The sequence below is a fragment of the Aotus nancymaae genome, unplaced genomic scaffold, assembly GCF_030222135.1.
Source record: "Aotus nancymaae isolate 86718 unplaced genomic scaffold, 86718_ANA_hifiasm-v0.15.2.pri h1tg000057l, whole genome shotgun sequence".
NCBI lineage: Eukaryota > Metazoa > Chordata > Mammalia > Primates > Aotidae > Aotus > Aotus nancymaae.
In genome coordinates, this window is record NW_026988471.1 from 28,396,088 (window position 1) to 28,413,112 (window position 17,025).

Consider the following 17,025-nt stretch of genomic DNA (forward strand, 5'->3'; position numbering starts at 1 on the left):
ATAAGAAATCACCTATGTCACATGCAAGTGCCACCAGGAAAGGAATAATATTGAGGAGATTTACCTGGTAACGTGTGAAAGATGGAATGGTATTAGGGAGACCAGTTGGCTGCTGCCAAAGTTCAAGTCTGCATATATGAAGAATATAGGAAGAATACGACACATAGCTGAGAAATGAAGTCAGAAGGGTATATTCAAGAGGCAGCAACAGTAGTATTGGATTAGTCTGTTCTCATGCTGCTATAAATACCTGAGACTGGGTAATTTACAAAGAACATAGGTTTAATTGACTCATGGTTCCACAGGCTGTACAAGAAGCGTGGCTGGGGAGGCCTCAGGAAACTTATAATCATGGCAGAAGGCAAAAGGGAAGCAGGCATATCCTACATGGCTGGAGCAGGAGGAAGAGAGCAACGGAGAAGGTGCTGCACACTTTTGAACATCCAGATCTCGTGAGAACTCACTGACTATCATGAAAATAGCAAGGGGGAACTCCTCCCCCATGATCCAATTGCATCCCACTAGGCCCCTCCTCCAACACTGAGGATTACAATCCAACATGAAATTTGGTGTGGGGGGGAGGACACAAATCCAAACCATATCAATTATCTAGACAGAGACAGATAGAATACAGGCGAAAGCAAGTCTAGAAGTGAAGGTTCTGGCCATCTGGGTATAGCGGTAAGAGGAACAGGAAGAGTCAAAGGTGATTCTAAGGTCTTCGGTAAATAAATGCAACCTCAGCCTCTTCTACAAAGGCAGTAGAGTGTAGTGGATAGAAACACTGGCTTTATCATCAGATCAACTTGGGATGGAGTTTGACTCTACCTTTCACTAACTGAATGACCTTGGCAAGGTTTGAAACTTCTGTGAGCTTCAGTTTTCCCATCCGTAAAATGAGGATACTAGTCCCTGCTTCACAGCATTATTGTAAAGCTTGCATGAGGTGACCCACATAAAGGCATTGACACTTGCCTTTGTGCATGGCGAGTGCCCTGGCCATGTTAGCTTTTTGCTATTAGTCCGTATCAACTGAGAAGAAGTGAGCACCCACCTAGTGTCACACACTGTGATAAGTGTAAGGATGTAGAGAGGATCTAGGAATGGCCTGCATCCTGATGACACCCACAGAGAGATATTGTCTCCTATGCAGGGAGAACTGTCCCATGTCTCCCTCGAGGCTTCTCCTGTTGAACTGAAATGGCACCTTTCTGCAGTGGGCCCAGGAAGAGCTGTGGAGTTACACAGTTGTGTTTCTCCTTGTGCTGTGTCTGTGCCTCATTGTGAAGGGATCACGTTCGTATCAGAAAACAGACCAGGCATCCTATCTACAGTCCTGGCCAGTTATGTCACCACCCTGTTCACCTCCTTCAAAGATACCACTTTTAGCCTTTTATCCCCTCTCCTTCTGGCTTAACCAAAGCAATGACCCCAGAAAACATAAACATTTGTCTACATCGAATAGGCATTGAGTATGCCTTTAAAGTAACCTCTTCCCTTTAAATATGAGTATAATTTTAGGATGATTCCTATGTCTACAACTTCTCTGTGCCTACTGATATGCACCTGAATTTGTCTGCTATGGGAAGCAAATTTGGAAGTTCTAAGCAAACACTGAGATCACCTTGTCCTTCACTATTGTCTACCTTACACATCTTGTCTACCTTCCACCTTGTTTTTCACTATTGTCTACCTTACACATCCATACCAATCTCTCCACATCCCTTGGTGGCCACAGGTGGTCTGACCCAGAGAAGAAATGCAGAGAACATTTGCCTCCTCATGGAGACCATCTGTACTTGGACCTAGAGCACTGAAAGAAGGAAGCTGGACCATGAGAACTTCCCTAGGTATCTGGGCCCAGCTACTTTCTCTAGGGAGTCAGAGGCAGCCTCATCTTCTCCTTCCTCTAAGACAGTGCCCTGACAGTGGAAACTTTCTGGATCATTAGAGAGAGTTTAGGGAGGTCAACTCTATTGGCTTCATAAAGGCAGAAAAGCAGACAAGGTCTGCTTGTTTGCTTTTCTATCTTTAGAAGAAGCAAGGTCCCTGGAGCAGACTCACTGTGAATGCAACACAGGCTACGGGGGATGAATGTTTTTAGGTAAGAGGGAGTTGCAGGGTAAGGGAGAAAACATCTATAGGTTGAGATCCTTGATTTTAACATGCAAAGAATTTTTTTCAGATCAAGAAATATTTTGCAGGAGTATTTGTGCTGGGCCGGTATCTGGAATTTTGTAGTTTCTTAGTCCCTTTTCCTAGTGATGATCAAATGAGAACATTCTGGGAATTGATACCTCCTCCCTGTCACATTCTTGTTAACTGGTTCCATTTCAACAGATGGCCTCTTTTGTATGGTACATAGATCCTTGACATCTGTGAGGACTGATGATGTCCAGAGACATTCACAAATCTTCAAGTTCATGAGTGCGGAAACATTTGTACAAGCTCCTGGCTTGCTCCCAAACCACACGTTTCTCATTCATTGCCTCATATCATAGGTTAACCACCTTTTCAACTTGAACTGTCGTTCAATCTATCACATTATGGTGATTTTTCTTTTTCCTCAACCAGTTTTGATTAGGCAACGAAAACAAAATACACTACAAATGTTACTGCAAGACCAGCAATAAACGAAGAGCCGCAGGGGCAAGAGGAGCTGGGTTGGGGGATGGGGGTCAGTAGGTCTTCCTCCCTAAGAAAATCCCTTTCCCACACCACTTCCGAGAGGCACAAAGTTCAAATCCAGGCCTGTAGATGGGACAGATGACCATGGGATATGGGCCTCATAGATATTCAAGAATAGTTTAAATTGAGAATTTAGGTCTGGGAGTGCCTCAGCCTTCCTCTGGGTTCACACTTTATTCTGGGGTCCCTGATCCTCTCCCTCCTCCCACCCTCCACTCTCCACCCTCCGGGAGGCCCCCATATCTGTTGTTCCTTTCTATGTGTCTACATGTTCTCAAGGTAGATATAATTTTATACTAGCTCTTTGAAAATTGATTATCTGGGATATGGATCACTTGGTATTATTCAGAACCAGCCCCTAAAACACTCTAGACTTTTCTTTTTCTTTCTTTTTTTTTTTTTTTGAGATGGAGTCTCACTCTGTTGCACAGGCTGAAGTGCAGTGGTGTGATCTCGGATCACTGCAACCTCCACCTCTGTGTCAAGTGAATCTCCTGCCTCAGCCTCCTGACTAGCTGGGATTACGGGCGTGTGCCACCATGCCTGGCTAATTTTCATATTTTTAGTAGAGATAGGGTTTTGCCCTGTTGGCCAGGCTGGTCTTGAACTCCTGACCTCAAATGATTTACCTGCCTCAGTCTCCCAAAGTGCTGGGATTACAGGTGTGAGCCACCGCATCCAGTCCACTCTAGACTTTTTTTTGTTAAGTGTGCACATTCCTGGCTAAACATGGTTGCAGGTTATTGACACATCTAACACAATAGGCACCAAGGAGAGTGGAGAAAGCCAGATTCAGATACCTTCACTGCAGTTCTTCAGGGCAAAGAAGTCCACTGCAGACAAGCTGCGGTTTCCACTGGAGATGTATTCAAGGGCCACTCGAAACGGGCTGTCTGGGCGCCCAATTCTTCCCTGGAGTACTGTCCAACTGGTGCCATGGGAAAGCAGAGGAGAAAAGCATAGAGAAACTGTGATGAGAATTAGACCTAACATGCAGAGAGAGTCATGCCCTTGCAGGGACTTTGGGGCTCACATTCTTCATGGGCATCAAGAGATGGGACTCTAAGTGGTGCTGAGGACAGTGACTCTGACAGCAACAAGCAAATGCTTATTTTCTTTTTGTCCAGCCAACTTAGAGATCCAATTCACAAACCCACTTTTGCCACTGGCATTTCTTTTGTCATATTCTGTTTAAGGCAAATGCAGCTCTTTGGACTATTTCAGTAGCTAGTATTACAAGAAAGAATTTATATACTTGAGAAAACCTGCCAGCAGAGTCAAGGAAATGTCTTCAAAACATTTATCAGTCTATTCATAATTATCTCTAGAAAGAATGATTGGTTTTCAGAATTTTATCTGATAGAAAGTCTCGGAATCCTCAGGTTTGTTCTATAGTTACTTAAGAGGGAAGCTAGCAAGAGCTATTTATTTACTGCAGGAAAATTAAAGTGCACCGAAGCATGTATTTTGGGGTAAAAGGCACCTAAGATTGACGTGGACTTTGTAAAAAGTGCAAACAGAAAAAGATGGAAGTGGATGAAATGGTGAGCTCTGCATCCACCTATAATCAAGGATACTGACACTGTCAGAGAATAGAGAATAAATTAAATGAACATTTTTACATCTTGTTCATGCTATTAACCTCTTGAAATAGCCTCCTGTCACTGATTGGACATTCAAATTTACTTTCCAACATTGATTCATAAATGTTTGTGAGAGAGAGAGAGAGTGTGTGTGTGTGTGTGTGTGTGTGTTTATTTATTTACTTGAGTGGTTTGTATGAAAAATAAAATTACCTAGATTATTTCATATTTTCTTTCCTTGAAAAATAATTTTATTGCGGTATAATTGACGTATAATAAATTACGTGTACAAAAAGTGTATGACTTGATGCATTCAAGCGTACAAATTGATAGGTTTGGACTTACTTATACAACTATGAAATCATCACAATATTTTACATTTTTTACCACTAGGTTGGGCTTTGATATGGCAGTACAAGTAGTAAAGGATTAAGGGAAAAAGCAGCTTTCCACTAGAAAATTTTTAAAAACATTTCTACCCCCTAAATATAAAGTGATGCTCACTGTAAAAAACAAAAAGCATTGAAAATCCAACAATTCAGAAAGGCTGATAAAGGAAAGTAAAAGCCACCTAGAATACCATTGTCCAGCGATAACCATAGTCACTGCCTAAGTCAACAACCTGTCAGGTTTTTTTTTTTTTTTTTTTTTTCCTGTCTTGAGACAGGGCCTTGCTCTGTTGTCCGGGCTGGAGTGCAGTGGTGTGATCACAGCTCACTGCAGGCTTGACCTCCTCAGGTTTAGCCTCCTGAGGTGCTGGGACTACAGGTGCAAACCACCACACCTGGCTAATTTTTGTATTTTTTTGTAGAGACAGGTGTCACTGTTACCCAGGCTGACCTCCAGTTCCTGGGTTCAAGCCATCCACCTGCCTCAGCCTCCCAAAGTGCTGAGATTCTAGGTGTGAGCCACTGCATCCGGCCCTACCTGTCCAGTTTAATCCATTTTAATTTACATGAATGAGACCATAGTACATATACTCTGTGGTTGCACTTGCTCACTTGATGACATGTCACAAGACAATAGAGATCGCATTATCATTTTAATGATTGCATTTTTAATGATTTGAACATGGCTTCTGATTTTTTCTTTATCATGATCATGCCGAAGCTAATCTGTGTACTTATCTAAATATGGCCTAAGGACAAATTCCCAGAATTAGAGTCAAAGTACACCCACACTTAGGCATACTGTCAATCCTCCCACAGTCAATCAGGAGGACCATTTCCACATATGTTTGCTAACACTGGTTCCCGCAAAATCTTTTCTGCCTTTGCTAACTTTTGGTGATGAAGGCATCGCCTGTGACAATCCATCATCTCTTTCAACGTGGTGCTCCTGGATGGTAGTTTTGAGTCTCTGGTCTCTGGCATGCAGTGGGTGTCTGCTGAATGAAGGAGGCAGTCTTCTTCCCTATCTCTGCTCTCTGTAGTTAATTCAGATCACTGGAGCCAATTCTTCAGCCATTTAATAAAAGTGTATTGAGTTTCCCCACAATAGATGCTGTAGAAGGGATTATTGCTGCTGTAAAGTTTGTTCTCTGTTACTGTACCCAGCAGGATTTCCATCCACAATAAAACTGGTGCAATTGAAGGAAAAGGAGGACTTTCGGTTTAAATGAGGGACTGTCAAAGAAAGCAATATTTGAAAAGAATATTTAAACAAGGGTTCTTAAGGAAACAAACAGACAACAAGAGAAGAATTTGTCTTGTTCTTCTGAAAAATAAAGGACCTATTTTTGAGGAAAGATGGTGGTGAAAGGCAAGAGTATTCACATTCTGCCAAAATCACAGCTCTCTGCTCTGAGGAGTGATGGATTTTAATTCCAGGTACACAGTGGCCCTTGACAATGATTTCCATTTCTGTATTGGCACTAGCCCTCTGGATAAATGTGTCAAGAGTTTTAGGAATTAGTTTCTGAGTTACCGATGCAATAACTTTTGTCTGAAATTCTCTGGCCTCCCATAGTTTACTGCTGCAACTTTAATAACTTTCAGAGCAGTTGCCAAACATGTATTTTATATCCAGGGAAATTGGGAGTAGAAAAGGGCAAGCTTATACCTAGGGTCAGATTTGTTTAAGAGACAGCCAAAAACCCAGTGAAAAACAAATCTAAACTCTCTTCTTGGTCTGCCTCCATTTTCTTTGCTTATACCTGAGTGGTCACGGAATTAGCTTATTAGGGTCCTGCTTTCATTCCTTTGGCTAATGGCAACTCTACTCAGGCCTGCAGAGGGAAAGGTTGTGTTCTGACCTAGAGCCTCCTGGAAACAAATGTGCAGCTGGTTCCATGTGCTGGGGATTTGTGACTGTCTTATCACTGGTGCTTCCATCAATCAATTTGACAGTGTGGGGTGTCCATCTGGACTTTAGGAAGCCAGAGGACTGTATGGACAGCTTGTCACAATCCATTATCTTCCCCGTGTCTCTCTGGAGCTCTCCAGTTCCAGTTCTGGCTCTGCCCCTCATTTGCCTGATGACTTTGAATAAGGCATTTTTCTCCAAATGCCTGAAATTTTGGATGTTTTCTGATCAATTATATTCGGCCTCCAACTTTGCATGAATTTTTTGAGAAAAACACTGACCACCCATTTTTGCAGAGTGCCTATATCATAATAAGTATGTTAGTGTCCATCAAAAAAGGCAGAAGGGTTGGTTTGTGAATATCAAGGTCCATTTCTGACCTACAGGCTAGAAGTAATATGTAGGAAGGCCACTGAATTGGGAGCTCAGTTCTGGACTCTGGTCATGGATTTGCATGGGCTCAGGCAAGTCCCTGCACCTCTTTGGGTTTTAGATTCCTCGTTAGCAAAATGCAGGCATTGAATTAAAAGTTCCCTAAGGGCTCTTATTGATCTGATATCTATACTTCTCTAGCAGATTGCAGGAATCCTAGTAACAAAACATTTTACAAAAGCCCTCAAAGCTGCAGTTGACAAATAACATCCCACAGAGGTGGGAGAAGAATGATTAATCACATAATTGCAGATTTATTTCTGCAAAGAGACTGAGTTTCACCCTCCTTGGAGAAGTGGAGACTTGCTCAAGGTCACACATTGAGTTACCTGCAGACTTAAGATTAAAATAAAGCATATTATTGTGCCAAGACTGCAAGAAAAAGGGACGATGCAATCTACGGACCAGTCCATACAATCAATTGCATTTATTTCCGTAAAATCACAGAGATAGAGAAGAATACGTCTACTTAGCATTGCTGGAGGGATCATCAATTTGGGTTTTGAGGATAGACACACCAGCCAGATAGTGAAACACACTGTCAGAAAAATCTACAAAAAAATCTTAAGTTCTGACATGGAAATAAAAAGAATTTCTAAGACTCCCACGGCTCCCTACCAGCTTAGCTCTCTCTGTTTAAAGAAAACTGTCTGGCACATCTGATACAAGGCAAGCCGCTGATGAGATTGAAAGGTTGGCAGCTGTGACTCAAGAGGGCAAAGGCACCAAGTTATTTTAAGCCCAGAATGAAGGGACACTTTATGACAGCACGTGAGGACCATGAGTGGCATCTGACAAGACAGGGAACATGTCATACTCTGCTTCTGCACAATATCCCAATGGGCATCATGTTGACACAGGGCTGGCTCACATAAGTGAGCCCTCAAACCCTACAGGCTTTTCAAAGGAATGCCTTTCTGAGATGGTTTTAGCTGCTGCAGTACAGTGGCATGATCTTGGCTCACCGAAACCTCCATTTCCTGGGTTCCAGGGATTCTCCTGCCTCAGCCTCCCAAGTAGCTGGGATTACAGGCACCTGCCACTACATCTGGCTAATTTTTGTATTTTTAGTAGAGACGGGACTTCACCATGTTGCCCAGGCTGGTCTCCAACTCCTGCCCTGAGGTGATCCGCCCACCTTGGCCTCCCAAAGTGCTGGGATTACAGGCGTGAGTCACCCAGCCTGGCCTTTACCACTGTTATTCCCAGCAGCCAGACTCACACCTAGCATGCGGAAGGCAGGCAGCAAAGGTGTGGAGAGTGAATGAATATATATGCGGGAGACCTGAAGCTACAAGATGTGGCCATCCTCGTGTCCTATACTGGGCATGAGTGCCAAGTCATCCAGGTGGTGACTGACCTCCTAGCTGGGACGGCCAAACTCACGAGTGAGATCGAGAATGACAAAAGCTGCATAAATTAGATAACCAGCCCAAGTCCTTGTCACACAGAACACAGTCACGTGATGATGATGATTATCAAGCATCACCCCGTCAAGGCTCAGGCCACACTGCTGGCATTCCTCCACATGAGTCTCTGCTAAGAATCTCTTTTGACAAGTGGCTGGACAAGGTGTGAAGGTGTGAAGATTTGTTAGAAACAAAGAAGCGGGCCTGTGGGAGTTTGTCTGGATCAATACAGAAAGAAAAGAAAAAAAACAAAACAATTGAACCTCTCTCTCTAATCTTATCCTACAGGAAAAAAAAAAAAACCACATAACTTTCAAGTTTTCCTTAAAATATACTTTGTAGTAATTCTGCAGCAAATATAAACCATTCAGCACAATTTTTTATTGTTTCCATTAAATCAGCCTGCATTTAAGGCATTTTTATGGGAGATAGTGGGGGGCAGAAATGCTAGATCAATGTAAATTTTAGTGTGAAGTCCTTTGTTGCTTATTAATTTTCTGTAGTAATAATTACACATGGCGTGTGGCACATGGAGTCTTTTTTCCAAGTAGCCCTGGCTTTGTTATTAACTTGCCCTTCATAGTTCCCCACAAGGTAGATGAATGTGCTCTGAAGAGGATCAGCTGTGATAGGAAGAGGTTTCAGGGTGAGCGGGGACCTGGCTCCCAATGGTCCATGGTGGAGAACAGCTGCTCTGAAGCTGAGGGGGCCCCAGGCTTTGCAGGAGGGGCCAAAGCAGGGATGGGTTCCCTGGGGTCACAGGTCTGCTTGTTGAGACCTTAGCATTGCCAGCTGTAAGCAGTTTTCATTTCATCAGAGATGTTATGTGGGTGACAGGGATTTGGAAGGTGGGCTAACCTTCCCGGGCAGAGGCAGAGAAGATGTTCCAAACTGCACTTCCCTATTTTCTCATGTTTTGGAACACAGAAAACATAAATGGTCTTGGGTTCCCTTTCCGAGTCTTTTATTTTTTTTTTTGAGATTGAGTCTCACTCTGTCACCCAGGCTGGAGTGTGGAATACAGTGGCGTGATCTCAGCTCACTGCAACCTCCGCCTCCACGCTCAAGCGATTCTCCTGCCTCAGTCTCCCAAGTAGCTGGGATTACAGGCATGCACCACCATGCCTGGCTAATTTTTCTATTTTTAGTTGAGATGGGGTTTCCCCACGTTAGCCAGGTTGGTCTTGAATTCCTGACCTCAGGTGATTCACCCACCTCGGCCTCCCAAAGTGCTAGGATTACAGGCGTGAGCCACCACACTCAGCCTTCTAGCCTCTTTTTAGCTTCTTCTAACTTCACCTTGTTTCTCTCCTCCCTCCCTTCCTCTCTCTCTCCTCTCTTTCTTCCTTCTATGTCTTTCTCCCTTTTCCTTTTCTTCTTTCAAGAGAAATGTAATGATTAAGCAGCCTGAATTTTTTGGCTGTGTGACCTCAGGCCTCTGGACCTCCCCTCTCATCATTTGAGTTCCATACCCACTGTGAGTACTGTCATCTCAATTCTGCATTTTAGTGGCTGTGTGACCTTAGGCCAGCTACCTAACTTAACCTCTCTGTACCTGAATTTTGTAATTAAGAAGTGGGAGTAATAATTGATTCATAAAGGGGTGTTGTGAAGATCACATGGGTTGAGACATGTGGGCGTGCAGTTAGCACTCAATAAGCCTTAGTGGATGCTGTTATTATTATTATGCTAGTGTTTCTTTTCTCTCCTAAATCCAGTGTGGTTGATGATCTTATAAGAAGGCGAAATAAGAGACTGACTGTGTGGTGGGATTTAGTGGTTTTGGAAAAGAGCCTCCCACTCCAGACATAAAGGTTTTCAGAACTCCTTCCATTAAATATGAAAATCTTATTTGATTTTTATAACAAATGCATGAAACGTATCATCATCACCATTTTATAAGAGAGAGAATTGAGGCTCAGAGAGCTTACACCACTGGTTCATATAGTAAGTACTGGGAGGTAATGTGAACCCAAGACTATCTTCAAAACTCTGGCACTTTCCACCGTCATGCACATAGATAGGTTTAGATGTATACCAAATGTATGTAACTCAGTTTTTTTTTTTGGAGACAGAATCTTGCTCTGTCACCCGGGCTGGAGTGTAGTGGTGCAATCTCGGCTCACTGCAACCTCTGCCTCCTGGGTTCAAGCGATTCTCCCACCTCAGCCTCCTGAATAGCTGGGATTACAGGTATCTGCCACCACACCCAGCATTTCTTTTTTGTATTTTAGTAGAGACAGGGTTTCATCGTGTTGCCCGGGCTGGTCTTGAACTCCTGACCTTGTGACCTGCCTGCCTTAGCCTCTCAAAATGTTGGGATTACAGGCATGAGTCACTGCGCCCGGCAGTAACTCATTTTTTAGAAGAGCTTTTGGTGGGTCAGAGGTGAGTCGTGTCTGAAGAACAACAGTATACCAGCAAAGGGTGCATCCTGGAGATATTTCGTCCCCTTTCAGTGTTGCCTCAGGCTACGCTATTCGTTTTCTACTCAACCTCTGCATCCTCAGAATCTGAACTGGAATATGCAGGCTGGTTGGGAGTGCTGATGTCCACCCTGGCCCTGGCTGAGCATTTTTTCTTTATTCCATATACCAGGCCAGAAAGTAGGAGACTAAGAGTCTACCTCTACAGACTTAGCCTCTGAATCACTGCAACCGGGGTGGGGAGGAGTAGGCTGATCATAGCTATAGCTGTAAGAAAAACATGGTAGCAGAAGTGTTCTTAACTGGCCTCTGTGTGACGAATTTGCTTGCTGGATTAGCACAAGCTGTACATTTTATATGCCGTGAAATACTCTGTACTCTCTGAATGTTCAAGGTTGCTGAGTGGTCAAGGTCACTGAATGTTCAATGTTACTGAATGTTACTGTGTTTAAGATCACTGAATATTCAAGGTTACTGAGCATGTAAGGTTACTGAGTGTTCAAGGTCACTGAGTGTTCAAGGTCATTGAATGCCCAAGGTTACTGAGTGTTCAAGGTTACTGAGCGTTCAAGGTTATTCTTTAGTAGCCCTAGACCCCCTACTCCCATCATTTGAGTTCCACACCCACTGAGAATCAGTTAGGTTTATTCTGTCAGACTCAGAAAACGATTCCCAAAAGTATGGCCCTTTGGCATGCTAAGTCCTTTGAAATGAAGGACATTGGAAGGGCCTCAGAAGCAAGTTCTCTCTGACTTTCTCCTTCCCTCCTGTCTCTTTCCCCTCTTTCTTCCTTGGAGTGACTTGCAGAAACCAGAATTCCTCTTCCCTAAGATCATAGAAACTAGAAGCCTTCTCCCCTGGAGCAAGCCATAAAACTAGAACAGTTATTCTCTCCCTTCTGCCTCGAAGACCTTCATTCCATAGGGGTCCTGCTCCACACCTGGAGGAAGACATGCTAGGCAGGGAGGCCAAGGACAAAAGACATTGGGTCTATCTCTTCCTTCCTTCCTTCCTTCCTTCCTTCCTTCCTTCCTTCCTTCCTTCCTTCCTTCCTTCCTTCCCTTCCTCCCTCCCTCCTTCCCTTCCTCCCTTCCTCCCTCCCTTCATCCCTCCCTCCCTCTCCCTCCCACTCTCTCCCTCTCTCTCCTTCTCTCTTCTCTCTCCCTCTCCCTCCCACTCTCTCCCTCTCTCTCTCTTTCTTTCTTTCCTTCCTGCAACCTCTGCCTCCTGGATTCAAGCGATTCTCCTGCCTCAGCCTGCTAGTAGCTGGGATTACAGGCATGCACCACCATGCCCAGCTAATTTTGTATTTTTCGTAGAGACAGAGTTTCTCCATGTTGGTCAGACTGGTCTCGAACTCCCGACCTCAGGTGATCAGCCTCCTAAAGTGCTGGGATTACAGGCATGAGCCACTGTACCTGGCCCAGTCTTCATTTCTGAAGGTTCCCATATTACGCAAAACTGTGATTAAACAAATTTGTTTTGCTTTCCTGTCTTTTGTCCTAGGAATGTCCAGAGTGACCCTTTTGATGGATAAGGAAAGGTGTCACACCTTTCCACCCCTACAATTTCTAAACCTGTTTAGCCAGCTGTACTCCTTAAGTGGATGCAACTAGTTGGCAGGAGAACATTTGAATACTTTGGAAAGACTGGTAGTGGTGAGTCACTACAAATAATTACTGTTAAATTAGGTGTGAATGGGGCAACAGAAAGATCGGGAAACAAATCTTAACAATCCGGAAAGCCTCCAGAGAGCCTTCAGATTACTTCACAAGTATTTTTAAATTATTTCCATTTTAAGGAAACGGAGACTGAACATCATGGATGAGTTGCTATGAATGTGATTTACGGGAAAGACAATGCGGAACTCTAATCAACAGACCACACCACACTAATCTGGCCCTACGTCAAGCATTGGTGAATTAGCATACATTTCGAAGTTGCAAATTAAAATAAAACATTTAAGGATCTAAGTTGATTCCCAAGCAACAACTGATTCCAATAGTATTGTCTAAAAGGGATTCTTCTTCGCTCTGGTTTGTATAAAAAATACATAAAAGACACATTAGTGGTTTCTTTCTTCTTTTTAAAGGAAAAAACACTGGTTATCCAGACCAAAAAGAAAAAAAAGAAGAAATCAAGCGAGAGAAAACTTCTAATCAAGAGTAGCGACACTGAAAATCCGGAATTTCCTCTTTCTGTTCCTCCGAATTTTGGATTAGGTCCCATGCAAGCCACCTCCTCCTCCAGCATCTGCTGAGCATCCCTCACCAGGGAGCTGTGGGAGGGACCCAGCTGAATTCTGGGCAGGGGAATTGAATTGAGAGGAGAGAGAGTGCGGATGGTGCCGGCACTCCAGGAATCACTTAGAATTAGAGAACAGACCACAAGAGGGGATCCCAGTGGGGTTTTTCCACTTCACAAACTTGTCAGATACTCTTTCTGGCAGGGTGGGTGGTGGATTTTCTGTGATTAGAGTCCCAGGTGATCATTTTGCTTTTCTAACTCTTTCTGTAGGGAGATGTGGGCATGTCACCCACCAGCAGCCAGTGGGAATCTGGAATTTGCTTTCCTAGCTCTCCCTTCCTTCCAGTAACTTCTTAGCACCATCTGTTCTTTTCAAATACAATCTTTTCTTTCAAGCCAAATTAATGCAGTAGGTTTTCTTTTTTTCCAATACATCATCCCTATGGAGAGGATAAAAAACATTGAAACTGGAATGTGGCCGTTTCTGTGGGATCCCTCCTTCCTTCCAGTCTGCTTCCAGCTTGAGGCCTGAGTCCTGAGCAGGGCTGGAGTTGGGGCATTCATCCAGGGTCTCCACTTCAGAGCTCCTGGGATTTCCCAGCCCTGGAAGCATCCTCCCTGCCCATGCTCACATCATTCCAGCAGCCTGCCCTGTTCCCTAGAGAGGCAGCTTAAATACCACTTAATGCCTTCATGTATTGATTGGTTCAAACGCGAATGCGAGCCTCCAAGCCAAGCAAAATGCTGACACCCAAACTCAGAGGCTCCATTTCAGCCATAAATCTCTGGCCAAGTCAAGCCACTGTGCTGAAACTTTATAGGGTAGGGTGAAATTTGCCATAAACTGTGGTCCTGTAAGCAAATTCTGGGGCTGGGATAAGTGGTCAGTCAGAAAAGGCTGGAGAGGCCTGGTGAGGTGGGTAAGAATAGCTCACTGACTTGTATCTGCTAGAGAGGGTCCCCCACCCACACCCTGCTATGCCCAGCCCCTTCACTGGGGTGGTCATTGTTGGGACTTAGAACATGACCCCCAAGGTATGGTACCTTAGCATGGTGGGGGCTTTAAACGGAAGGATGTTGGAAGGGCTTCAGAAGCAAGTTCTCTCTGATCCTCTTCTGCCTTTCTATCCCCTGCCCCCCTTTCTCCCCCAAGGGAAACCATAGAAATGAGAATCGTTGTGCTAACCTTCCCTTTGCCTTTCTGTGTAGAGCTGTCCATAAAGGAATGCTCTGAATTACCTTGCTGGATAGCAGGTCTTAAGACTCTAGTTCCAGAGGGTCCTGCCTTGTACCAGGGAGGAGTGAGGAAGGAGTGCTACACAAGAGACCAAGAAGACTCCAATAGCCAGGTCTTTTTGGGGTCCCCCTCAGTCTATTAGCGCTGGCTAATAGACTTTTGCTCAATCACATTTCTACACAGCTATCTGTTCTTCACTGAACCTAAGCATATAAACAGAAAATTTCCCCGGGGTCTTTGGGTTTTCATTTCTGAAGGCTCCCATGTCGTAGAAAACTTTGATTAAATATGTTCGTTTGGCTTTTTCTCTTGTCAACCCGTCTTTTGTTATAGGCGTGTTGGCTGTGGTTGTTGTGATGAGTGAGGAGAGGGATCATACCTTTCTACTTCCACACCAGGAATTGGAAGGTAATTGCCAGAGGCTTTGATGGATGGTGCTCTGAGTCTTCTTGGTACAGAGAGGCTCACACGCTCTCCCATGCTGCTTATACTCCATGGTGGCAAGTATCCTGGTATCCTGGATAATAATGTCATTGTAGGCTTGATAGATGTTATGACTGGCCTGAATCTTGGAAGTCACTGTGTCTAATCCTCTAATGTGGCAGAGAAGAATAGAGACCTAAGCACACATCCACCTGCAGCCAGAGGAGGGGTCCATTCTACATCCTGTCTCAGGAATAATCTCTTTAAAACTCAAACATGACCACAGTTCTCCAATGGCCTCAGGACCTGCCTCTGGATCCCTGCACATACCAGGGCTCCTTTATCCTCTACATTTCACTCACGATGTTTCCTGTACCCAGAGGCTACTTTTTTTTTTTGCTACTGGGCTACTCCTCATTGATCAAGGCTCAACTTGGTATCCTTCAGGAATACAACTCACAGGTTGAACCAGGCAACTGGCATAGGGGAACAAGGGCAAGGAGTGCCAAACCCTGTCTGAGAAGTTTTTAGAAAAGCTTTTTGGAGAAGGCAGCAAGTGCTACTATTGACTGGCTTCCCTTGGTCCCAGTAGGGTGGGCAGGAAAGGCAGTATCATTGATTAAATTGTGACTCACTCAAAAAGATATGTTTAAGTCTTAACTCTCCATGCCTCAGAATGTGAATTTATTTAATAACAGGAACTTTATAAAGGTAATCAAGTTAAAATGAGATCATATTCTTTTTGAATATAGTCTCATTCGTTTTGACCTCATGATCTGCCTTCCTCAGCCTCCCAAAGTGCTGGGATTATAGGTGTGAGCCACCGCGCCTGGACAATATGACTATGTTCTTATAAAAAAGGGGAATTTGGACACAGAGACAGATACACACTTAGGGAGAACACCATGTGAATATGAAGGTGAGGATTGGGGTTATGCATACCAAGACATGCTGGAGATTCCAGAAAACCATTAGAAGCACAGTGACATGGAATAGAGTCTTCCTCACAGGCCCCAGAAGGAACCAACCCTACTGACCTTGATTTCGAACTTCTAACCTCTGTAACTATGAGACAATCAAGTGCTATTATTCAAGACACCAGTTTCTGGTACTTTGTTATGGCAGTCCTTGCAAACTAAAACAGGTGGATCATTCAAAACCATTCCCACTAACTGGAGAAACAGACTTTAAAAGTATTTTTGCAGACTGGGGATGAATTACATTATTTTTCTATGTGGTGACCAGCCCAGTGGAAAGACAGCTCACAGGCTGCTGAGAAAACAGCTCATTTCTGACAAAGCAGCCCCATTTTCCTTGTTGCCGGAAATTGCGCAGAACATTTTTCTACACATTTACCTCTGCCTCCCAGATGAATAATATCACCATACCCTTCAGGGAGGCCCCTCTGTAGAATGATACTAGGAAGTGCTTGCTAATAATGCAGGAATCAAGGGCCCATTAGATTTGCCCAGGGTCATGCTCACACCTTTAAGCCACGCTTGAAGAAACTAATGGAATTTGGAATTCAGAATTCAGGCATCTATTGTGTCAGCCATATGGGAGCTTTCCAGAACATAGCAAACAGAATTGCTGGAGAGGCCTTGAGATTGTGCCAATGATGTGTTCACTTGGGAGTCAATTTCTAGGCTGGGACTCCCACTACCAATTTTCATGACTTTAGAGGGTCAGCTCAAAATTGTGACCTGGAACTTTTAATGGATGCTGAGCCTGCATGAGAGGCAGGGGCATGTGGGGAGCATGAAAGATGGGGAGTGGGGCTGGAGGGGTAGCAGGAATCCCTGGGCACAGGCCAGCCTTTCCTCTCATCTTCTCATTTCTCTGACTTTGAATAAATGCAGTAGGAAAGCCCTGAACCCTCAGGATCCTTTGACATGGTCCCTGGCTCTATAAACTGGAAGCTGTAATTTTCTGGAAGGACAGGCTCCTAGTTTTTGGCTGGTTCAGTTCTTCAGTGATATATTTAAATGATAAGGGTTTGGCCATCTCCAAAACAGGAATAGCCCACTTCCTTTACCTGTCTCCTAAGAGATGCATGCAAAGTGTCTTAATACAGAGCTTCCTGGACACCCACTGTTTTATAAGTGTCACTACAGCCACTGGTGAGCTTGCAATGCAGTTTTGTTAAAAACAAACCAAGCAGAAACCTCCAAAGAGTCAATAAAAACTGGCTCCTGGGGATGAGGTTGTAAAACTCATATCTTCGTCCAGGCTTTTTTGTGATAGGTCACAGAAACTGGAGTCTGTTCAGTTGCTCG

The 17,025-nt window shown here is 44.1% G+C and overlaps 1 protein-coding gene across 1 annotated transcript in view; it reads right to left on the minus strand.

Annotated features, from left to right (window-relative positions):
- Nucleotides 1-17,025, minus strand: part of ALK (ALK receptor tyrosine kinase) — a 752,988-nt gene that overhangs the window by 214,829 nt on the left and 521,134 nt on the right. Inside the window, exon 5 of the mRNA XM_064363964.1 lies at nt 3,489-3,616. Coding sequence (XP_064220034.1) covers nt 3,489-3,616 — 128 coding nt within the window. The remainder of the gene's footprint in view (nt 1-3,488; nt 3,617-17,025) is intronic.